This window comes from Gallinula chloropus (assembly GCF_964237585.1).
Source record: "Gallinula chloropus genome assembly, chromosome: 3".
Classification (NCBI taxonomy): Eukaryota; Metazoa; Chordata; class Aves; order Gruiformes; family Rallidae; genus Gallinula; species Gallinula chloropus.
In genome coordinates this window covers 92,452,539-92,478,991 of record NC_140087.1, presented here as the reverse complement: position 1 = coordinate 92,478,991, position 26,453 = coordinate 92,452,539, and the positions used below count along the sequence as shown (strand labels likewise).

The following is a 26,453-nucleotide window of genomic DNA, read 5'->3' as shown; positions in this document are numbered from 1 at the left end:
TGTTCACATTCTTCTAAAATCATATTAGACTTCCACAGACAATAGACTTTTTTTTTTCAAAGGTTCTCAGATATAACTCATCACATATAGAACACCACATACAACTTCTGTCTGTGCAGAGATTCAGTTTACCTGCAATGAATCTCTGTACAGCACAAGATTCTGTGTGATTCAGGTGGTTCTTTTTCTCTAAAAACAAATCACTGTTTTGAGGAATATTTGGCCTAAGATTATTTAGAAGTAAGCACAGTAGCACAGCTGTCGGTATATAGTGAAATAATCTTCATTTTTCTTCATTCATCAATGTAAATTGAGAATAAGTTCCTTGAAGCACTGGGATGCAGTGATTTTTTCTGGTGCACAGAGGCAGTTTGAGGCACAGTATCTGCAGAAACTTGGTGCAGCAGATTGCACACCATGACAGTGGATACATGCAGGAAAGTAAAAGTTTGGTTTCAGGGCACACCTTCAACCTTTCTGGTTCGGGTAAATTAGAGGAGACTTTAGTCTGGGTTTCAGAATATTTGTAATGACATGTTAAAGAATTATAGAACTGAAAGCAAATGCATGAGATCATCCAACCCAAACTTCTGTCTAATCGGAATCAGCTATACTTGCATTAAAACCAGTATTTTGATTTTCTTCACTTATTAAGGACTCCAATGTGGAAGACTGCATATACTCTTCCTGTAAACTATGGTACATAAATCCTTTTACAATTGAAAAGTTTTCCCTAATATGTATCCCTAATCTTCCTTGACACAGTGTATACCAAGTACTTTTCTCCCTTTCTATTATAAACAAAGGGAAGATATTAATTCTTTCATTTCTACAGAAACAGTTTATTTAATAATATGTTATCATGACCTAGATTGAAACTACTAATTTCACTGAAAAAAAAGGAAAATTATTTTGCATTTCTATAACAATCTTCTTCATAAAACGTTGAATGTATGGCATTGGGTTATAAATATTCAGTCATACCTGAAGACACAAAGCTATACCTTTTGATCCTACACTGTTTTATAAGATAGATGAAATATTTTTGAACATTGAAGCTGCCTTAGAATAAACAAATAAGTTCTAGATCATTAACTATATTACAGGAAACTAAATGAAACTTCTAGATTCTGTACTAAAATAGTTAAAGGACTGTCTGCCGATGATCAGAAGAAACACCCTGTATTGAAGTTTTTGCCAAATCTGAAAGGGAGAGCTTTCTCACAGTGACATAACATTGTATTTTACATGCTGCATGAGTTCAGTTGAGTTCAGGATTATACCTGTGGGGATATTTCAACTGCCAAAAATGTATTTTCTGCTGTTTTAATTTATGTGCCTATCTTTAAGCCCACAAACTTCATCATTTTGGTTCCAATCTTTCTGAGCCTCAATGCTAGTAACTGTAAAAGTAGGTTTAATGCAAAATCATTAATTCATATTTATTGAGGGTTTTTTTGTGAATTCCATCCTCAAGTTTAGAAGCCACGGAGGTCAGGTAATGTGTTTCAGAACATTCAATATTTATTTCATGTGCTCAGGGTTTTTCTCTAGATGAACCTACAGTCTCAAGAGCTTTTAGGTTTCTAATACAATTGTATAATTCAGGTGGCTATTGTAGGTGATGTGAATATTTCTTCCTGTTTGTCATCTCAGCTTCATGAAAAATAGTATGACCAGTAGGTCGAGGGAGGTGATTCTGCTCTGGTGAGACCCTACCTAGAATACTGTATCCATCTCTGGGGCCCCTCACAGAAGAAAGACATGGACCTGTTGGGATGAATCCAGAGGAGGGCCACAAAGATGATTAGAGGGCTGGATCTGTCAGTGTTCAAGCCCGGGTTGGATGGGGCTTTGGGTGACCAGGTTTAGTGGAGTGTGCCCCCTATGGCAGGGGGGTTGGAACTAGATGGTCTTGAAGGTCCCTTCCATCATTCTATAATTCTGTGATTCTACAATTCTGAAAAATATTTTACAAAATATTAGTGTTCAGTTGAGGAGGTTCAAGGAAGAGTAATTTGCAGATTATTAGCATTTCAGGATACATCTTCATTTCAAGCTATCTTCTTTCATTGCTATCAAAGGCTTCCTAGTTCACGTTCTTATAGTCCCAACTATCATAAAATGTATTAATTACCTCATTAGTAATATCTAGCCATTAATCCAATATAATCCTAAAAAAAAACCTGAAAAAAGGATGATGGTGTAGTTAGTCTTCACATGAATAATTCTTTTCGTTCTTTTATAGTTTACTTGAAAGTTCATTGTTTTCTGTCCTTTTAAGCCACGTCTAGCTGTGAAGTTTGAAGCAATTATTATGCAGTAATAAATTTGTACTCCAATGCCAGAGGCCTAGGAGCTCTGACTTTGCAGAGAGGCATTTTTATTATATCATACTTTCTGATAAATCGAGAGACAAAGGCAGTTGGACCCTGAGTCAAAGTCCAGTTAAACATTTCAGTAATTTTTCAAGTATGCAGCCATATAGTTCAGGCAGCTAGAGGTTGGGCTGACAACTGAAGTATCACTTTAACAGCTGCTTCATTTCACTATCTCTCGGCTCATAAACTTTATTTTTAATGAGCCTGCCTGTAAGACCACTAAAAAATGACCTTCACAGAGAACTACAAGGACCTACACTGGTGACCAAAATAGCTTTCTTGGACAGTACATAATATCACAGTGACCATACCATAGAAAATAAGCAGTATGATGAAAAAGGCATTATACTAGCTGCTGATGAGAATATTTTATATTTTCACACTGAAAGATTCCTGTGGCAGATGTACAGGTAATCTGTACCTTCAACTCAAGCTAATCCGGACATCTTCATTGGCTTTAATGGTGTCGCTCCAACTTATATCAACTGAGTGAATGGTGGTGCCTTACAACACGAAAATACGTTACATAATAAACTGACAATAAAGAGGCTGCTAATTTTTATACTGCCTGTCTCTGGTCAAACAATTCTAATAATTAACTTGCATTTTCATACACTTTATTTATGTAGTAACACTCTGTTTTGTTATGCCACTGGTAAGGGTATGCTGCTAGTCTAATTCAAGGCAGTGTGGTCCTGAAGAGGTAGCTAAGGACCAGGACAAGGAACTTCAGTGTTGGACCTTGAAGGCTTAAAGAAAAGGTTTCACCAGGCTGTGTCTGAGTGATGTGGCCCAAGGGAGGAAGTGTACTTGTGCTTGGAAGCTGAGCTTTCTGGGTATGTTATTTTTTTAAAAAACGGTTCCAAATTGAGCTGTAATTTTAACAGCCAATAATTCCGAGATACTTTAAACCACCTGCACCACAACCCTGCTACTTCTGAAGTAGGTGTAATAATTTAGGCTTGTGGCATTGTGGGCACTTGCTAGGCCTTTTTTATCATTGTGTCCAAAAGCAATCAAAATGTCTTGCTGAAAGCACTAAAGGGTATACTATAGCTCCCAATTCTGCTGCTAGAGATCTGTAAAATTTTTCACTGAAAACAGAGCTGTACTTGCTCAAAAGCTTAAAATTCAGTCTAAAATTAGGGTCATTTTAGTTTATTACTTGCATTCCAAAAGCAGCTGAGACCAAGACTTCCATGTGCTATGCGTGGTCCAAAACAAATAACAAATTGACCCCTTCCATGTTTAAAATGTGAGTTTAAAGCCTAGGAGGAACGTGGAAGAACAAATGGGGAATGAACATACAGGTGGTGAAAAAGGAAGCAACATTACGTAGTACAAAATAACATGCTAAATAGTTTGCCAGCTTTTCTACCAGTGTTTTATACAAGCATAAGAGTGCAGTAGAGTTTTTATGAGAACCAGTCTCTTTGCTGTGCTTACTGGAATTAAAAGAACCTCTGTTCTCTCTTAAGCTTTGCCTTCAAGTTCTGTAATATGTTTTCTACAGAACATCCTAAGGTATGTGTTAGTTTGGGATTTGAGCTTTATGGACTGTGTTTTGCATTGTATGATTTTTTGGGCTTGACCAAAGATGCACTGCACATTGTTAATCCTCAAAATCTGGAAATATGCTCTGGAGTCAGTGAACAGCTGGATGAGTTTCAACAAAAGTTCTACTATTCTGTGCTATTCTACTGTTACTGTGCTAGCTGATGCTCTTTTAATTTGCTACCCAGGCACAGAGTGTGAGCAGATGAGGCAAATGGCAACATTTCACATGAAAAATCACAAATCAAGTTCTTGTTTGCTTTTGCTTGTTCCCAAGAAAGTAGTCATAATGTTATGTCTGCAATATCAGGTCTCTGAATTTACTCATGTGATTTTGCTTCCATATTCACATGTTTTTCTCCACTATTATTTTCCTACAAGATTATTTTCAAAGCTTTGTTCTAAAACTGAGTAGAAACTGCACAAAAGGATTTCTGCAAGCAAACTTCTTGCCTAATTACTTATTACAATATTCTGTAGACTGAAGGAGGCATTTCTTCTGAAATAGTTGCTTTAAAAATGCAATTAACTTCTCACTGAAATTGTAGTTGAAAATATTTTATTGGACAATTATACTTGTACGTCTGTACTCATTGTATTGAGTAGACTCATTCCCTGTCCATATTGCAGCGGGCCAGTGTTATCCCAAGTCTGAAATATTTCTAGGGTTTGAGCAAGTCTGATGTGGTTCATAACAATCCCCAGCTGCTACAAAGATGACTTAAGGCCACAGACCTAACTTGAAGCAGCCAGTTTACCCAATCACAGCTGTGCTACATATATCCAGTTTATCTCAAGACTGCATAAGAATGTAACCAAAGTATGATCCAACAGCATGGAAAAAAATAATTAGATTGCAAAAAGGATGATTGTATTTTTCAAATTGATTTCATGGAAGATATTATGAACCTTTGAATCACTGTCCTATTTTTACTACATATTCTGTTGGGATTTTTTTTTATTTATTTTTTGGGCGGGGGGGTATTTATTTGGTGGGGCTTTTTGGTGTTTTTTTTTTTCTTTTATGTAGCCCCACATATTCACACAAAGTGACTAGGGAGATGTGGAAGTTACAAAGGTATATTTACACTCTTCCTGCCACTTGCCCACCGAATTATGCTATATTAGTAATCCTTCCCTCTGTATGTCTGTATTAAGGCCAAGTAAAAAGCAACTATAGATACATTTATAAGATGGTGTCAGCATTTTGGTTGCCAGATTCACAGATTCAGCCCTCCTGCTTAGAATGTGATTTGTCTCATTTCATTTATCTTTTCTTTAATTTAGCTTCAATTTGGAAGAACTTCTGTTTGTATACATAAATTCATGTGTATATATAAAAATGGATTGTTTAAACCATGCACTCATTTTCTGCCTTGGCTGGCCTTGTGACGTCTTTGTGATGTACTATGTGTCTTCCTGGGATGCTGAGCCAGCTTTAAGAATTGCCCTGGAGAAGACTGAGAGGGGATCTGATTAATGCTTATAAATATATAAGGGGTGCATGTCAAGAGGAAGGGGCTAGACTCTTCTCAGTAGTTCCCAGTGACAGGACAAGGGGCAGCGTGCAGAAACTGAACTGCAGGAAGTTCTGTGTAGAAATGAGAAAAAAACTTCATTTTGAAGGTGACAAAGGACTGGCACAGGCTGCCCAGAGAGCTTGTGGAGTCCCCTCTGGAGATACTCAAAATCTGCCTGGACACAATCTTATGCAACCTGCTCTAGGTGATCCTGCTTTACTGAGGTGGTTGGACTAGATGTTTTCCAGAGGTCCCTTCCAAACCTCACTGTTCTGTGAATCTGTGAAGCTGTCAATCAGATCCAAAAGTTCAGCTTCTTATCCGAAAGATTCTTCTACCAGCATATGCGTTTCAGATGACTTTTATCACTAGCCCTGTACAGATGATTGGGAGAGCTGCCACTAAAGTATTCTCTCTTGGCTGATACACAGGAGCAATTCATAATTTAATTCACATCTCTTGAAAAGACAAATGGGATTGTTCCTACTTAGCATCTTTGTGATGTTAATACTACAGAAGAGAGCACCATAATCAGCTTCCACTTAAAACATCACTCTTGTATTGACTAGGGTATACTTCCCTTTGGTAAACTAGATTATAACAAGGACTGCCTAATTAACATTTACCCCTTTCAGAGCACTTAGTTTTTTAATGAGTGGCAACAGTGGTTTTATAGCTGTTCCTCTGAGGAAGACCAGTTCCTTGCTACATCATGGCAGTAGATTAAAGCCACAGTTCAGCGCATGGGGTTCCTTTGAGAACATGGACATTGAGAAATTATTGGTGTCCAAAGAGAAGTTAATGTGTGAAGCATGACAAGTTCAGAATCTTTCAATACAATATCCATCATTATCTGATAAACATAATTCTGCCACCAGAGTCTATTGTTTTGTCTTCTATTTAACGGGATGAACTCTGTTATAATGGCTTTATTATTTAATATTAAAATACTTTAAATCTTTCATATTTTGGTTATGTTTAGAATTTATCATATCTTTTTCTCAGTAAAGTAGGTTCTGATATTCTTTTTTTTTTTCTTCTGGTACAGATTAAAGAACACCTTGCCAAGGGACAAAGGACATTGGCTGGTGATGGCATGTCCCAAGTAACCAAGACACTATTGGATTTAACTCAGAGGAAAAACTTTTATGCAGGGGACCTTCTGATTTCTGTGGAAATTCTCAGAAATGTTACAGACACGTTTAAAAGAGCAAGTTATATCCCTGCATCTGATGGGGTACAGGTAAGAAAAACATTGTAGGGGTAATATTTCAATTGATATCATTTATATCAGTATATTGAATGTCACCTATTTTATCCACTGACGAAACTAAATCATCTGGATGATAAATATAAACATTGTTTACCTAAAACTTAGATAGAAGTGTAAAAATTGGAAGACTCAGCAACACTTAATGAGACAGAAATCCAAAACAATGCATCAAATGAAAAATGTAAATTCCTTTCTTTGTATAATTTCCATACCTTTCCCTTTCAAGCTTGGCTGATTGGTAGGGATATGTTGGTATTTTTTTGAACTAAGAAATTCAATAGTGTTGCTTTAGTTCATTTCAGTTCAAAAACTATCCACAGTGTTTAGTTATGTAATTCTGGCATTGCTTCTTTAGTTCTAATAAATAAAGCTCATTAAAAGTGCACAGGACTGATGGATAGTACATTTCATATGAATTTTCTGTTTCATATATTAGATTAACTCTTCTTGTGCAAGAGGCCAATTATAATAGTAGCAGAGATAAAAACAGTATAATGGTTTCTACATAATGGGCTGCACAATTCATTCTGTAATGTTCATTAAAATAAATATTTCACAGGACTGACTTCCAGATCAGGATATTGGTTTCATCTATATCTGAGAATTTTAGACACTTTTCAAAGACTGTAGATGTACTGAAAAAGAATACTAAGAAGGTAGACATATATATTATTTATGAAAAAGAGGCTTTCATGTTCATTCATAAATTAATAATGAAGTTATTAATGCAGGTCATGTGTACATATTTGTTTGTGTAAAGATAAGCATGGATTATAAATACACTTTGGCATATATGCATGCACATAAATGAAGGTATTTTGGAAAAAAAGTTTTCTGGATTACAGTTTTTAGGAGCTTGCTATATATTTTCAGCTTTCTTGTTTTTCTACACACAAAGAAAAATGAACTTCCATATGAAACCTGTTTCAACTTGGTCTGTAGCCGATTGAAATAGGTATTTTTTCAACAGTGCTTTTGGGTGTACAAGCCAATATCTTTTCCTACTTTCAGAAAGTTTTGCTGTTAAACAGGGTGTTATTTATTGACTTTTTATTTTCTTAGTGATGTCTAATGATAGGACAAGGGGCAGTGGGTGCAAGCTGGAGCATAGGAGGTTCCATGTGAACAGAAGGAAAAGCTTTTTCACTGTGAAAGTGACACAGCACTGGAACAGACTGCCCAGAGAGGTTGTAGGGTCTCCTTCTTGGAAGACATTCAGAACCCACCTGGACATGTTCCTGTGTGATTTAATCAAGGTGATCCTACTCTGGCAGGGGCGTTGGACTAGATGATCTTTTGAGGTCCCTTTCAACCCCTAACGTTCTGTGGTTCTGTGACCCTTTTTTTCATGCATTCAACAATCTGACAGCCAAATATGGCTTCTTCATGGTTCAAAGGCACTAGAGAAACCTGTGGTAAAACCAGCTTTGAGAAACTCCTTGGCACAAGTGATTTTGTTCATGGGTTTAAGCACATCAGGTCATTTGAAGTTTTCATGCGTTAGAGTGGATTTGATTCATTTCCCACTAATGATAGTGCCAAAAGTTCTGTTCACTTCAGCAATGTAGAACTGTTTCCAAAATTTATAATAGTATTCTGGCAGAACTTGGAAAATTGATTAGGACTATTTTAATAATTTTTGAATAATCTTTTTGAAGTGAAGAAAAGAGAAAAGGCAAGATTTGTTAAACCATGAAGGAAATGAGGAGGGATTTCTGAAACCAAGAAATAACTGTATTTCTGGGTTTACTTGCTGAATACCAATAGCCCTTAAATCTGGGCGGGTAGGGGGAAGGAAAGCATTGAAACTCAAAATTTATAAAAAAAAATTGTTTAACAAATTACAAGCTAAGGTAAAATCCAAAACCCAAAGCATGATGTTCAGGAAAGTATGTGAAATGAGAATGAAGTGTATGCTTTGCACAGGGGATATATTAAACAATGTTCCTGTTACTGACTTGTGATATAAAATGAAAACCTGGCTCAGTTACATCAATTTAAATTTTACTGTCAATTTCTGAGAAAACAGGATTTTCCCACATGTAAATATATGTGATATGCTACCCTACTTCGTGTATTTAATTTTCATTTTCACTATCACATATTTTCATACTTTCTAGTCCATCATCAAAAGAAGTGACAGTTGAATATGAAATTAATTTGCATTAAAAAAGAAAGATTGTTCTTTCTGAGGAAGTCCCGAGTGGTAATTTAATTCTTGTTTTGTGTGTGTGTGCTAGTTGAAGAGATTCTTAGGTGCTGGGTTTTGGTTCAAATAAATTCTCAGAAAAGTATAAGTGAGGTTTCAAATTCCTGAAATTCCCAATTTATCATTTCACATGTCCAAAAGATAGCTAATGAATTATGAGTAACAGTATTTTTAAAGGTTCATAAAACAACACTGACTTCCATTAAAACTAAGTCTTTATGTCTAAGTATATTTCTTTCTTATACATTCCCTACATCTGTTTATTTCCTCTACTGTCTACAATCTCTGATTTATATCCAAGATAAATATTCATTGATAGTGCAAAAGAAATGATTCAGAGACTTCGTAACAAAAAGAGTGAAAAGTGAGATCAAGTGTGAACGCTTCAGGCTAATTACTCAAAATGAAGATGCTACTATCTGATGAGTGGCTTAAAAAATGCACTTGTTAAGGCAGACAGATACCAAGAGCAAAACAAAGCTTCAAAAGTATGGATGTCTAGTGCCAAGTTATTTATTGTATGACTTTTTGCATATTTAAACCTTTTCTGCAACAATATTTATGTTTAAGTTGCATACACAGTGTCAGGAAGAAAAACAGCCACATATTATACAAAGCCGTTAAGCGGTATGAAAGGTATCTTGCATGAGTGATTGAAAACAGCAGTACAGGAGCAGAGATAGCAGAAGTCATGGAATTATTTGACGAGCAAGGTCCTTCTTTTAATACGGAAATTACTTTAAAGTACACTGTGCAGGTACAGTGAGGCTATGAGATAGCGACTGTATTGTTACTTATGTAAGAAGAATGTTAATCTGGAAGATAATTAAGATTTTAAATAAGCATAGTATTAAGCAATGGTCTGGGACACTTTCCAGAACTAAGTGTGCTTGAGCTACTTTCTGAGGACAGGGTGGCAGCATCCTACCTTTTAGGACAGCATGCCAAAGTGAGTTGTACAGTCCCCTGATCTAGCGACCAACAGGAAATAAGTTAGAGCAGTATAATCCCATTTCTATTAGCCACAGGGACCATTGCCGCCAGTCAGGAGTTAACAGGATTGCCCGATGCTTTTTTCTCCGCACACACACACTCCCTATGCTGAAGTCCAAAAAGTGGAGGTGACTTAAGGCTATCCAGTAATTCCTCCTAGGGAGGAATTCTTCTCTAGCTGTATAAAAGGATTTATGACAGATTTATGCCTGCAGAGAGGGTCAAAGAATCTGGATGGGAACAGAGGACTGCAGCCATTGTATAACAGGAGAAAAAGATTGAAAGGAAGGAAATTAAATTAGGAAAACATAATTGTCCATTGCTGACTGTAACTGGCATTATCCTCAGAAAAGCCTGCGCAAAAATAAAGGACTTAAAAATACGGCTCTGTCTGTCACATTTTCTATAGTGGCCATTTCAATAATATAAACCCTGCCATGAAAGGAAAGAGCTTGATTCTACAAGGAGGTCCAGTGTTTACTGCAGTAATACCATCAGATCATATCCATAATGCTTCTAAAATTTAGCCTTCCTACCTGTCAATCATTTTACTAAAGGGCAGTGTTGTTTCTTGCAGCATTAATGCAATGAACAAGAGAATAGTCAAAGTAGGTGAAAGACTTTTTAACCCTTATTCCCCTGTCACATTTCTAGACTGCATTTCATATTTATTCATTATTGAAGCAGCCAAGTCATTTAATCGTCTCTCTCTTTAATTCACAAAGCACTGGTATTGCTGACTGAAAAATCTTCATGCATCTCAGCCTCCACTGCTACCGTAAATATGACATCAGCCAGGGATAGAAATTGAGGGGAAAAAAAAGATGTCAAGAAGCAAGATATTCTTGTCACTAGGTCTATGTACATAATTTATGGTTTATTGGCAAGTATGAAGTATATATTAAATCAGTTATTGCTCATCTTTTGTTTGTGCTTGAGCCTAGGATTATTTATAAGCTTTTCCACATATATATATTAATTATTGGTCATTTTAGTAGTTTCATGTGACTAAAATAAACATAAAATTTAATAAGCACATAACATTATTAGTAAAAAACATGTAATTTATCATCTGCAAGAAAAATTTATACCTCCTGAGTATGTTTCAGGCAATCTAGCCCACTCTCAGATAGATCTCATTACATGGACACAGATACTTTTGCAATTGAGGCTTAGACTGTTTCTGCAGGGGAATCACTGGCTGCAATGTAGTGCAAAACTAGCTTTGAACCATCTCTATAGTATGATAAATTTTCTGACACTGAGCTCCAACCTGCTGCAACTAGACTGCTTCTGGAACCCTAGCAAGTTAAAGTTAGCTAAAATTTCTGTCCACTGTGTCTCCATGGTATCACACTAGAGAAGTGCAGAAATATCATGCTTTAAAAAAAGTATTTTCCTCAGGCCAAATTCCCTTAGGGCTGACTCTACCTAGTAGAACTCTTTGCCAAAATCTTTATGTTCTAGGGTAGCTGTGGTTATAGTGCCATGAAACTGCTTTCGCAAGCAGAGCTTATTCTGCTTGGGGGACTGATAAAGCTGTATATTTTTCCTAGCAAAAGTTGCGTTTACACAATTATGATTTGCCAACCTGGTTGAACTGGCAAATCCTTTGCAATGAATACTAAATGTAACTCTTTTCAGTATGCTTTCTTTTGCTAGTAAATACATGAAAAAGATTAAATCTATTCTTGATATATAAGCAATATGTATCTACATTTTCCTTTTCTTCAGTTTGACTGGAAGTTTTCCTTTTGTATCACTGCAAATTGGATGAAACCATGAGAACACTTTTCTTTTACATCGGCTCTTTAATTGTCATCATACTTGGCATATTTTGTAGGGGCTTGATGAGCCATTTCCTTGCTTTTCATGAAGTTCTGGATTACTGAAGGTTATGGATATTTTGCTACCAACTTCACTGAGAGAAGAATTGTTTCCTCATAAATGTACAGGATTATTTTGCCCAAGTCCACAAAAGTGTCAGTCACCTCTATAATAAATTTGCTAAATTAAAGCAGTTTCGATCTATGTAAACTTTATAGTTAGCATAACTATATAGTTATATAGCATATAGTTAACTTCAAAATGGTGAGGCAAACATTGATCCTCTTGCCTGTTAAGTAATGTTAGGACTACATTAAACTGTTAAGCATGGGGTTTATGTGAAAATAGTTTTCATATAATTATATAAATATAATTTTCACAACTTTTATTCAATTTTGTATCTTCTAATGTTTTACTTACATAGTTGTGAGACACCTAAAATGTTTGCAGTATCTCATATTCTGAAATTAATTTCTTTTCAAGCAGAACTTCATTATCCATAATACACTAAGGTTGGAATTTATTTCTGCTCTCATTTCAGTCACTTTGCATTCAAATGCTTTGTATCTTCATTAATAGTGAGTTAAATTTACTTCTTACTTAAACCTTTTTTAAGCCCTGTTTGTCCTGTAATGGCTAAAAAGTAAGTGCAGGTGAGGGAATGACCATTAATCCAAGTTCCAATAGGGTCCTATGATTGGTATTCCACTTATGGATATTTTAGATGTTGCAAGGATCTAAATTGCACTCTTCAGCTAAGGTCAATGGAAACTACATATATCTTTTATGAAGGAACAGATAAATTATAATTAGCAGACTAGACAAAATTGACATTCTGCACAAAAGGTAATACAGACCTGAGAAGAATAGACTGCACAAATTCTTAGCTTTTACAGATGAAGAAGCTGGGAATACAAATTGGTAGAGAGAGCTGACAAAATTGGAAAGGAAAGTTCTCCACAAACAATTGGAAGAAAGTGATTTTTAAAATGTGTGATTGAAACCCAAAATGCCCTGGCTTTTATTTGTTCTTTCATATAGTTAAATGAATAGGAGATTCAGGTAAAGAAATTAGCAATTTAAGGTCAAAGAAAGAGAAATGAATTATTCCGTCTCTGTAGAAATTACTAAAATGTACCTTTAAAAAAATAGCATTTACCAATAAAATACTACTGTATGCCCTATTTATGGTCATTAAGGATCATTTTCATGTTTTTAATAGAAGCTAGTAACCTTGAGTCTGGTGCTTTCTCAGTGTGCTTAGTTTACTTACAAAATATATAATTTTCTTGTTTCTGGAATGAGAGAAATTTCAAAAGTGAACGCTGCCACATTTAGATGCTTCACAAGTTTAAAACAGTTCATATTTTATGCAAAGCGGTAGTATGGAACCTGATTATATGGCCAGAAATGAACAATTAACCATAAAATATATAAGTCCTTTTATCAGTCTAATGTATTATTTTGTTCTCTCTTCCACTGGCAGAAAATAGGCTGCAGAACTGCATCTGTAACAGGAAGGAAAACTTACTTACTGTCAAGTTAAGGATATAACTGTTTATGTCTTTGAAAGTCATTTTACTTTGTCTTTTATGTTTTCAGAACTTCTTTCAAATCATTAGTAACCTCTTAGATGAAGAAAACAAAGAGAAATGGGAAGATGCGCAACAGGTAAGAATTGCATTTTGTAACTCATTGGAGACTATGTATATTACGGCATTCACTGCATCAGAAGCCCCACATTATTTCAGTAAGTCATGACAAAGTGGAATGTATAAATTTAAAACGAGGTTAAATAAACACTCTGCTGTAGGTAAAATGAAATCCTAAGTGAGACACTATTCTGGAAATAACTGATGATTTTAAAAATGGACTAATTATAAGACCCGTTGACTAATTCCTTAATGTTATATTAGGAATATAAGGCACTTCTCTCCAGTAAGATATTTTTGTTGATTCCATGGGATTATTCATTATATTTTTCTTTTAGATGTTGTAATGAATTGCATACAAAAGTTGAAAATGCTACCAAAGGCTAGTTGCAATGATGCTTTTATTAAACAGAGCACATCGGTACTCACCTGAAGAACTGATATGAATAAAATCAAACAGAAATTTAAATGGTAGACCTTTTTAAAAGGTTGTATTTAAGAGAACAGTTATGATCCTTAAGACTGACAAATTTCAGGACTAAGATTATGATTGCACTTCATGAAATAAAGTCTAAAAAAAATCATTAATTTGAAATAAAAAAGTTTAAAATTCAAAGGAAAACATTTTTTCTTGGATATAAGTGTTTCTTACATGCTTATATAAGAATAGTGTAACACAATATTTCTGTTCGTGAAAATGACCATAAAACTATCAAATTTGTTCAGATACAAATAACAGGGACAATGGGAATGAACAGATAATTATGTACAGAGAATAAATTACAGAGGTAGTCAATGCCAGGGAAACATTTCTGTATGAAGAATGGTTAAACAAAACAAGATATTCAGTATGAAAGAGTCAAGTGCACCTATATGGAGTAGAAGCTGTTAAAATCAGGAGTGGATTGGAGAATGTGAAGCAGGAATAATTAATCTGTACACCTGTGCTTGTAAAATAACTAAAGGACATCAAATAGTGGCAGATTCAGAATGAATGTTTGGAGATACTTTTCCTACAGAAGGCAAGCTGCAGGAATTTTTGCTCCTGAAAGTACACAAGTTTAAAAAGTATAGATATAAATTAATGAAAAAAACCTCAGCACAGGACTGTTCATGGAAAGATCCTGGTTTTGCTTAAGGTAGTCCTTTGGCAAAGAATTGCTGAAGGCGGGGCAGGAATTCCAATAGAATTCCTATGGAATTCTATGTACATGCCCCTTTATATCCTTCCTTAAATATCTGCCATTTTCAAAAGCAAGAAAACACCTAACATAGATCTTTGGTTTTCTCTTGTATGGTTATTGACACTGTGTTACATAGATACTTGAAAGTTGTTCACTTTTAATGTGCTTCTGAGTAAATCTCTAGGTATTTACCCATCCCTAACGTATTTTTATAAGTTCATCTTTATAATACGACTAAGAAAGGGAAGATCAAGGGGTTTTGCTACAAATTCAAACCTTGCAGTAGACACAATGCTGACCCATTGAAATTTAAACAGGAATCATATTTTTCTTTTGTTGTTTTTCTGTTCCTCTCTGCAATAGCCAACTACAGAAATAGACAAAATATGTCATTTTCCTTAGTGGTGGTGGGTGGAAGCAGCAAAATCACATGCATGTGGGCAGTTTCCATAAACAGCACCAAGATTAGGGAGCCAATATTAAGCAAGTATTTTAGACCCACTAATGAACACACAGGATACCACTCCTTATGTTATCATCCTTGTCTTCTTCTGCCTCCACCCTGCCTGCTTACCCATGCTATGTCCACCATCTGTCCCATGAAGATTAGGGGATGACAACACATAAGAAGAAATTATGAGAATGCGGAGGTAAAAGAGGGGACAATGTATCTCCAGTTCCCTAAACTCATTGCTGCTGGTGGAAGAAGTGCTGTTGAAAAAGAGAGTGGAGACAAGTTATTTCTACTTTTCGATACTCCTTCTCTCATTATCTCCCAGACCTACCAGCACTGGTAGGCAGGCAAGAACCCAACCAAGTACCAAGATGAGATGAATGCATGAATTGAGGGGCCATAATTGCCTAGTGACAAAGCTAGGGAATTCACTAAATCTTAGACTCCAGAACTATGACACTTGAAGAAAAACATACCATTGGCCTTGTTACTTTCTTGGGCAATTACACAAGCAGTCTCAAAGAAACTACTAAAGAAAGCACTTCTTCTAACTGACAAGGAAGGCTGAGCTGGAGTCTAAGTACCACTAAGATGCCTTTTTCTTTTGCTATTGGGGAAAAAAAAAAAAAAAAAAAAAAGAAACAGCTTTCCTATAGAAAACATTATTTTCTAACAATGAAAAGTTATGGTTAAACAGGATTTTAAACCAGAAAAATATTATTTGAAATCACTACATCCTGGGGGAAGACTTCTTTAATTTTTATATCAAAATCAAGGTAGGAATTGAAAGTAATTTGGACAAATCAGTATTTGCTGTGAATACAAACTAGTGCAAACATTATTGACTCACTAAAAAAGAGTAAAGATGATTCTGATTTTTTGGACACTCAGCTGTTTTTTTGTTTGATTGGTTTTTCAATAATGAAACATTGCAAACCAAGTGGCAGTCTAACCAACATTTTTTTTGCCAGCTTGCATGGTTTTGTTGACCTGTAGAGCTACTGTTAGTATAGATTTCTTTGCCTGTTTTCTGGATTATTTGCTGGAAAGAAAATCTTACTCACTGTCAGCAAATTTTTTACTTTCTATCCAGTATACAGCTGTAATGCCTCAGCATATCCTTTTTTAAATGCCAGCAGTAGATAGCATTAATTACAGGTTACATAGTATTCTGATAAGCAACACTCACTTTAATACTTGCCTTTTGTTAGGAGCTGATGCATTGCATACAGGAAACTACTTCAAGTCCACAGTGCATAAGTTTGTATTCTTCATTACCATCTGCTGGCATCCTATTGATAACTAGTACTTCTGATATATAAAAATGAAGAGTACCTCTGTAACCCAGACTGTTCACCTGTTTCTGCTAAATTTATTACTATAAAAGTTTATGTGCAAGAACTAGGTTGGAAAAAAAAATCTCTGAAATGCATCCTTAGTACACAGTCTGTGAGTACATGTGCTATGTATGAGGAGGATGCAAAAACCCCACACGCTACCTCAGTATCATCATTAGGGAAGTGGAAATTAAGTCTCCTTCACCTGATGCAACATTTGCAACCTGTTAGGATCATAAATGTCACAACAAATTCTTCATAAAAATGGTATTGCTGCCATACCTGTTATAAAAATATAGAAAACAAAGGACATTGTGAAATTCTCTGTTCTGAACCAGGCAGGCATGGATCTAGGCAGAAAATGCATGTTGAAGATGGAGTGCAGTGTGCTGGAATAGTCTCTGGATGCATTTTTCAGAGTCCCCTTATTAGAAAGAATGGGTTGAGTGTTACTCATAAAGAGAAATTTGGACATCTCACCGATATAAAGAAAAAAGCACTTTGAACAGATAATCTATTCTTTTCCTACTGCTAAATACTCGTTTACTGAATATTGTCCTGTTCTTATCAGGCCACAGCAATAAAAAAGTATTTTTTATGTATGTGATATGAGCTTAATTTTAAAGCTTATTAATAGCTGTTTTGACCTCTAATGCAGTTTTAATGATGCATTATTACTGAATATAACAATTTTTAATGTTTTTGTGATCATAGTCACTTACAGCTTTGCAAATAAATTCTGTTTTTTGGAAGTGTCTTTGGAAGTACCATTTTGAAAGTCATATTGAGAGGCTGTGTTAGCAGTGCAAAGGTGACTAATTTATTTTAGCTTACTGTGTCCAGTTCTGGGATCTCCAGTACATGGATGTAATGGAATGAGCCCAGCGAAGAACTGTGAACATGTTTAGAGGACTGGAGCATCTGATATGCAGGAGAGGCTGAAAGACCTGACACTGTTTTGCATGGAAAAAAAGAAACAGCTCAGTGGGCATCCTGTCAACGTTAAAAAATTTGAAGGGTGGGAGCAAAGAAGAACAAGAAAAAGGGGACAAAAATGAAAGTACAGCAAATTCTGTTTAAATAGAAAAACCTTTTCACTGTGAGAATGATTGAATGTTAGAGCATGTTGCACAGACAGGATCTGGTGTCTCCATCATGGGAAATGTTCAAAATCCAGCTGAATGTGGTCCTGAGTAAACTGCTAGAGCTGATTTTGCTCTGAGCAGGCTGTTGAACTAGTTCATCTCCAGACACCCCTTCCAAGCTCAGCTAGTCTATAATTCTACTATTCCACATCAGCAATGAAAATAATATTACCAGCAACAATTTGTATTACTTAAACAATTACTAAAACTAAGGCTTATTAAGCTAGAGGGGCCATGGTGGTAAGATTTGCATTGAGCTGTTTGTGTCAATAGTTATTAACACTATATTGAAGATATCTTCCAGAGGAAAGAAAAATATTTTTATTAGGATTATTCTGGAATATGAACTGCTTTAACCAGTAATGAAAGTAATGGTCAGTAAAATCTTTTCATAAGTGCAGTGACTTAGAGTAAACATTCCAGAGTCCCAGTGCAAAGCTGATTTCATATGCCTTTATGAATAGTGTCTGTTCACATAAGCATCTAATGACAACATGGGGTTTTTGGACTGGTAGAAAATATTTGTTATTGAAGCACAAGAAGAGTAGTTTGATGGTTAAGTCTCACGTTTCATTTAATGACATTTGATTTTGTTTGAATTTGCTGATGTAAATATTTTGATATTATAGTTAGCAGCATGTCTGACCTTTCTTTGTTAGATCTATCCAGGCTCGGTGGAGTTAATGCAGGTGATTGAAGATTTTATACACATTGTTGGAATGGGAATGATGGACTTTCAGAATTCATACCTAATGACTGGAAATGTAGGTAAGAAATAGGAATTTCTTCTATCAAATTTATGACCTATTGAAAATCAGAAATTGCAAGTATTTATTATAAAGTTACTGCTTCTATCACAATCCAGATTGGGTTGCTCCTCCTCCTCCTCCTCCAGATTGTCTCTGTTGCTTAGTTATCTCCTCTCTGGTTTAACACACTTGCTAACTCTTCCGCATCAGACTTCTCCATCATTGTATGTCAAGATCTAAATGCAAGTTTTCAGACTTTAAATGAAACTCAGAAAATACTTGTCAGATTACAGTGAACTGTAGCTATATGTTAGAGCATTTCCAGGTAATGAAGTACTTCAAAGAGTTGTTTAGAAAATCATGATGATTAAGATAATAATGATATGCTGAATAGCTTGAAAAATGTTAGTTTTGTTTATTTCTTTTAATATTCTGTTCTTTGCAAATGTTGTGGTGTGATAATAATTAGCATAGACATATAAGCAATAATTTAAAAAAATCTATTAGATGCCAAAATAATTTAAGCTTACGATTTCTTACTACAATTTTATTTGTATGTGTGACAGTTTGAAAATTTTTTTCAGATTTATTTTTCAGTCTCTGGTTTTGACACTGGAGAGTTGTCAGGCAATATAAAATAATAAAAAACATCACATGAAGATTCTTAGCGACTGAATTGCACTTCCTAGTAGCCATAAATGCTTCTGCTACTTTCTAAACATTTTGTCTTTGCATAGTAACTTCTTTCTTCCTTCCTTACTATATTCATCCTTGTAATGAAAATATTCAAAATATATTTTTTCTGACAGCAAAAATTCTGATGCCAATGCATTCTTGGAGATTTTCAATTCGCATTGTCCTACATTAATATGTCAGTCAGTTTTCAGATAGTCAGAATTAGTTAGAAAACATGGTCATTTAGAAAGTAGTTGGCTGAATAAAACAGGGAAATTGCTGGGATGTCCCTACTGAAATCTAACTTGCTGGGCAATAATAAATATTTATTCTTGTTGTCATGTTTGTACTTAAATTGACAGGACTGTAAAAACTAGTCCCTGTAAGGCACAGCCTTGCATTGGAGACATGTCAAAGAACTCAATGAAAAGAACTCTGGCAGTGTTAAAATGTTTAGAACATTTCAGTAGGCAGTGAGGGGAACTTCATTTCTGTTGTTTACTGCTTGCACTGTAGTACCACTTAAAGCTTCTGCCAGTTGTCAGTCCTTCATTATGCTAGACCCTGCACAAATTCATAAAGAAAAGACAGTTTCTTTCTTGAAATGCTTGTTCCATGGCATTTTTATGACAAAATAAAAAGATTAGCTTATTTAAAGAGCACAGCCTGTGCTGCTTGGCTGTTGTATTGCATTCTGATCTGTTTGTCCTCTGAAAATCGTGAAAAAAAAGCCACTGGAATGTGTCTTAAGAAGAGACATTCAAATAATCTGTGTCTCTACATATTCATGACTTCAAATGGAAAACAGCAACAACTTCCAATTGAATCAGAAACCGTGCTGTGCACTAGCTAGTGTAGATAAATGCATAATCTTAACAGTCTTTCTTTTGATTATCTTTCTCTTCCCACATGTAAGATATTTTTAGGTACTCAGGAGTAGGTCTATTCTTAACTATATAGCCATCAAAGGAATAGAAAGATACTGAGAAAAGTAAAATGAATTTATAGGTTTATTCCTCCACCAACTATCAAAAAAAGGACAGAGTCACTGCTGTGCAACTCATTGACCAGAATGCTTGAGCTCAGGTGACATGGTGAGATGGGGCCTGAAGGGTGTTATCAGCAAGGAGTAATTCCTTATATTCACAAACAAGGCAGAACTGCATCTGGTATAATTCAGTTTAGCGTAGTTGTCCTCGGGGGCTTGGCATAACTGTGTCTGGCTACATACTTGGAACTCAGAAAACATTTATGTTGATCTCAACTGAGACAAATGAACTATGCAGTTGTTGTCTTAGCATTAATTCTGCTATAGCAAGAGTTTAACAATGTGTGAGGTCTTGTTTACTGTATTAACATTCTTGCCAGCAAACACATTTCATTGAGGAAGCAATGTGCAGAAAGGAGACCCAACTTTTATATATTCATCTTTAAACAGGGCTTTCTTAGCTTTTCTCTCAGGGATAAAGAATATGCTATGAAAAACTTAACAAATATCAAAGCAACAATTTGCTTTGATCATGCATGGCTGAGACAGATGGTGTTTGTTTTATTTCCATGCTCTCAGTTCTACATTACATTCCTTTAAGAAATTACTAGGTAGAATCATAGAATACACTGAGTCGGAAGAGACCCATAAGGATCACCAAGTCCAACTCCTGTCTCCACACAAGGCCAGCAAATTCAGAGCATGGGACTGAGTGCATCATCCAGATGCTTCTTGAATTCAGTCAATCTCAGTTCTGTGACCACTTCCCTGGGGAGCCTGTACCAGTGCCTGACCACCCACTCAGTAAAGAACCTCTTCCTAATATCCAGCCTAAACCTCCCCTGTCACAGCTTCATACTGTTCCCTCTGGTTCTATCACTGGTCAGAAAAGAGAGGAGATTGGAGCCTACCCCTTCACATCCCCTCATCAAGAAACCATAGACTACGATGAGGTTTCCCCTCAGCCTCCTTTTCTCCAGGCTGTACAAACCAAGGGACTTCATCCTCTCCTCATAAAAGGTCCTCTCCATATGCTTCAGCATTCTTGTTGCCCTCCTCTAGACAATCTCCAATATTTTTGTGTTCCTCTTGTACTGTGGTGCCCAAAACTGCACCCAGTACTAAAGGTGAAGCCCCACCTACGCAGTGTAAAGCAGTGAAATAAAAGAGCTCTAATAGAAGATAGAAGCCTCTTTCCTCATCCTGCTCCTCCTCTTCTTCCTCAATCTCTGTCTCTTCCTCCTCATCAGGACCAGCTAGCAGGCACAGGAAAAGGGAGATTTGCTACCATGCAGAGTCCCTGCATCAGCTGGAAGCAGAGACCCACCTGCAGTGGGCAAAAAGCTTTCAAACCATATTACCATCTGTGTTAATTATTTGCTTTCAGTTTTCTCTTTTAAAGGGTGAGTTCCTGATTTTAGATCAAAGAGTTTATCTTAGCGTTTAAGAGCCTATTGAACTTTGTGAGAGCTAAAGGCCTAAGAAGATTGACTTTAAGGCTTTGGCTGATTTCGGGTCCCTTTGCAGTAAACTATTAAGAGTTCTGAAGAAATTTATAAAGGTTGCTGAACTGCTATCAAGAAATATTCATCCTTTAATTTGAAAAAAAAAAATTGCTAGACTGGAAGACTTGAGTGCCACAGGCATAGCTGTGTTTAGATGTATAGGTGGAATGTGGAACTGGAAATTGGGAGCAGTATTTCTATGACGGATCAGGATTCTTTTATAAAGGAAAAAATTCTCTCTGTTGCCAAATAAATTTCTTTAAGTGTAACAGCCAAAAGATTGTTAAAGGAGACCGTCTTGTTAAAGACCGAGCTTACAGCTCTTAGAAGATATTAATGAGAACACCAAATAATCTTGAAGTGCAGTTTGTTGTCATGGATGTTATTTGGAACTGACAGAAAATAAACAGAATTTTCAGCATGAGAAAAGCTACTTTTTGTTAATGTTAATTTTATGAATACTGATGTTTGAGTGATCAGTTCTAATATATGCAGATATCACAGTTATTTAGACTAGCCAAAGACAGGAGAAACTGAAGATCTCCAGGGGGTATAGCAAAATGAAAAGAAGAGGATACCCACTGGCAGATTAAATTCAGTGTTGACAGAGCATGTAAAAGGGAGTAGTTCAAACTATACATAATGTAGGAATCTAAAAGAGTTCAGTAAAATCCCATGGTCACTTTTGCGCTGAGTTCAGAGGAAAGCAGCGTTACTGTGCAAAAAGAGCAGTATCAAGAAAGAGGCTTTTAGGGTTTTTTTAAATTTTCAGTAGTCACCACTTGCAATGCTCTATTCATTTGAGGTTATATGGTTGGGATTCCTTTTACTTACTTTATGCATCACAAAGTTGCCAAAGTCACACTAAACTTCCTTTACAGTTGAGGGAAACTACTGCTCAGGAGAGCAATTCATACCATCTCAGACATCTAAAGTAAGGGTATGAGTTGCCTTCTGAAAGTTTTTCCTCTGTCTGTAAAGGCAGCCTAATGATTAGCTTAGGTTTGAATGATTCATGTCATCTAAAGCAAATAGGAGTGCTACTTTGTGAGTAAATAAAACCTGTGAACACAAGGAAATTTGAAGCTGCATAACAAAAAATATAACAGATTGATAACTGGAATGATTAGAATAGATATCTAAGAACAGATTGTTAAAAGGGACTAGATGTTCACAACAGAGATCAGCCTTGAGGAGAAAGTCTTGGGGCTGTTGATTGATAGAAATCTCAACATGAGCCAGCAATGTCTGCTTGCAGCCCAGAAAGCCAACCATATCCTGGTCTTCATTAAAAGCAGTGAGATCAACAGCTCAAGGCAGGTGATTTTATCCCTCTATTGCTCCATCTGGAGCACTGTGTCCACCTCGGGGTATCTCAGTATCAGAAAGATATTGAGTTGCTTGAACAACATCAAAGGAGGGCCAAAAAGATGCTCAGAGGGCTGGAGCACTTCTCCTGTGAGGACAGGCTGAGAGAGTTGGGCTTGTTCAGCTTGGAGAAGATAAGGGTCCAGGGAGACCTTATTGTACCCTTGCTTTGTGAAACCTGAAAATCAAGCAGTCTTGTGTTCTGTCGTTTACTGTGGGTTCATTCACCTTCTCCCAAGGTAAGGTTTTTAGGTCTTGTAAACCACAGAACCTGTTTACATTTTCTAGCAATCTCTCCACATGGTATGGTTCCTCTATTATCCTAATGGCATCTGCCTATTCGGCTTATCTTTTTTTGCATCAGTTAGTGATGTGTATTTTAAATGCAGCACTCAAGATCCTCTGACTCATATATCATAAATATCATACTGGCCTAAAATATACCAAGAGACTGAATTGCTTTTAACATTTGAAAGGCTCTTTTTAAAAATATATTAAAGACAGAAAAAAATCCACAGTGTTGATATTAACTTGTCCAAAGGTGTAAAGAAAAAGTCTAAAATTTTCAGTCAGGAAACAATTATTTTAATAATTACATACCCATATACTCAGAATTAATTAGTAATAAAATTACTGGTTGATCTGACACTGTGTAGTGTTAAAGCACTGTATTCTGATTTTTAAAGTCGATATTTGTCATCAATGAAAATTCAGCTGGTAAAATTTTAACATTTTCTCCAAATAGAAAGAAAATTGGACCTGTCAGACAAATAAAAATATAAATTCCATAGAATGGCCTAAACCAGCCATTCAGATCTCACTCCCATTTCCACCAAGTTGCTCTAGAAAACCCCACATTTTCACAAATAAAAATTTAAGAGTACAGTCTTAAGGAAACATCGTGTGGATTGTGGTGATTACTTCTAAGAAGATGAACAGGAATCATTCCTTGTCGTGTGTCATAGTTCATGTGTAAATGCCTCTGTAATAATTCATATCATTATTTTTGGTTTTGTAAAGAACAAATTTTCACAAAGGAAAAATAAAGTGAAACTTGCATGGTTTTGCAATGAAATACATTCCTAATAGATATAAAATACAAGCCCTGTTCAATTAATAGAGTACTTATATTCTCTTCAGATTTCTACCTAACTTTTGAATAACTAGTAAAATATACTCCAAAGTTACCAATATTTAGCTAACAATCTTTTCTTGTATTTTATTGTTTGCTATTTGGACTTTTGCCAGTTTCTATTGCCTAATATCCCATTTCTTCTCAAAAGAGCCCAAGAATCAGTACTCCCACTTCTGGCTAGGATCTGGCTTTTATGACTGTGTCTGTCAACATGAATCAGAAAGGAACAGTTTCAGCTAAAGAGACATCAAAGATCCATTTCCAAAAGATCTAAAGTTCCAAACCCCCTACCATGGACAGGGACACCCTCCACTGCAAGCTTGAGTTGTCCATAGGGTTTAATTCCTGGAAACTGTACAAACAATGTCAAAACATGGTTCAGCGAACAGTGCAGGTGAGAAACCAGATCTGGTAGGCATGATTAATGGTGTTCTCATTATACTATGGTGCATAGCTGGTCACACTCTATTCTTGGATGGCAAGCATGGCAGTCAGCAGTTATAAGTTCTGCCTTCTGCCCCCTTTTCTTTTTATTCATGGCTCCTGGTCCTAATCCTATTTCAAACTCAGGCGTAGACAGCCAGTGTTTCCTACCCCAAATCTGTACGCTATTGGTTGAACAGATACACTGTTACATAAAACAGGTATCTGTCATGTTTCTTTCTTCACTCATCCAAAAATTGTTCTACTCCCAAGAGTCATAAACAGCCATTGTAACTCTTCTGTATTCCTGTTCTTCATTTGCTCAAACAATAGGCAACTATCTTTACCAGAAGAGATCATTTTCAGAGAAAAATAGACAAAAAAAAAAGAAAAACTAGAGAGAAAGGTCAATTTGCTATTGTTTATACCATTATATACCTCTGCGCCATAAATATTCATATCATTTCCTTCACACCAGCCTCAGAAATTCCTTGATCAGATCAATATGTTGGCTTTCTGAAGACTCAAGCTTTCTCCACTAATTGAAGGGGAAAAACCTAGTGCACACTTTGAAGGTCTACTCATTGCAGCATCTGATTTAGTGCCTGATACAATCGAGAGCTTGTATTTCTTTCTCAATACGAAATACGTTTATTAAATGACTCACATTACCTGAAAACTTAGCTGTGAACAGTACATAAAACAGTTGGGTTTTTTATCTCTTTTCTAAAGCTGCATACTCAGTAGTCCTGAGATTAGAAATCGCTAATATCAAGAGAATGTCTATATGAATCTTTATTAAACAATCTTCACTAATGTGGATAAAAATATAACTTAATTCTATGGCTATATTCCAAGTAATCATCATGGTTCAGTAGTTAGTTTTGTATATACAATTTATTAATTATCTGTAAAGGTAAAACTAAATAAATTAACCATTCAGTATATTGTAAAGGGGTGCTATAGGAAACAGTCTAATGTGTTTCTCTGTGCTACCTTATATTAAGACAAAGTGAAGTAAAATGTTTTAAAGAAATGGAAACTCTAAAACATGCTGACATCAAGCCTTAAATCTAATTAAAAAAAAAATGCCTTCAACAGTAACAGAAAGCTATGTCTGCAGCTCATTTCTGGAAATAACTTTTTACAGCATTCAAGTATATATGTATCTTAGAATCTTGTTTCAGTCCTAAATTTCTGTCTCTATAAACTCTTTTCTGAATCATTCTGTTTATAGGCCCCTTTTCACATGAGCAATAAAAAGCTGGTGTTTTCTAAAGGAATCATCTGGTTTATGACAAGCCATTTTTTAACAGGTGCACTTAAGTGTTGCCCTGAGAATTTAAATATCCGAGTTTATTTACTCTTTTGTATCAGACAGCTGCATCTTTAGGTGACTCCCAACAATTTATGGGTAAAATGAAGCTTAAGGGGATAAAAATTAAGAGTCTGGGGTGGTAACTTTGACTTAATGGAGTAAATGCGCACCCAAAAGAGTATTATCATTTTCTATCAAGTTAGTGCCAAAAGGCAGCAGTAGTATTCAGTGAAGTATAGAGTCAAGATACTCCAGACAATATAATCCTCCCCTTAAACAAGGGAAGCACCAGAGTACCAGTCCAATAACAAGATGCAATTCTGCACAGTTTGATGATATAATTCTGGGATTTTGAGTCCCTGTAAGGCAGTCACTGCAAGAACAGCCAGCCATCATCTGGTGGAACGTAGGCTTGAGGTGGTCAGCTAGAGAAATTTTGCCTAAGTACTGAAAATAGCAAAGTTTTAATAAATTCTACGGGGTTTTCTTACTCACTATTGAAAATGAAAGAAGGAAAATTTAATAGAATTAAAGTAAAAACTCAAAAAATATAAATTAGTCAAAACCAAGGAATAATAATAATATACTTTCAGCTGGTAAAAGCTAGCAAAAGTCAGTGGAAATAGACTGATTTCCTATCTGAGAATTTGGAGTCCACAGACAATATTACTTACAAAGACAAGAGACAGCTCTTAACTCTTCATGTTACTTCCAGTGTGTCAGAGAGAGGTCTATTGCCCCAAAATGAGCTCCATCGTGAATG

At 35.8% G+C, this 26,453-nt stretch overlaps 1 protein-coding gene across 1 annotated transcript in view; it reads left to right on the top strand.

Moving 5' to 3' along the window:
• ADGRB3 (adhesion G protein-coupled receptor B3) overlaps nucleotides 1-26,453 on the top strand; it is a gene marked incomplete at its 5' end in the record, with an annotated part of 463,681 nt that overhangs the window by 217,525 nt on the left and 219,703 nt on the right. Inside the window, 3 exons of the mRNA XM_084262372.1 lie at nucleotides 6,504-6,698; nucleotides 13,360-13,428; nucleotides 18,189-18,297. Of these exons, the coding sequence (XP_084118498.1) occupies nucleotides 6,504-6,698; nucleotides 13,360-13,428; nucleotides 18,189-18,297 (373 nt within the window). The remainder of the gene's footprint in view (nucleotides 1-6,503; nucleotides 6,699-13,359; nucleotides 13,429-18,188; nucleotides 18,298-26,453) is intronic.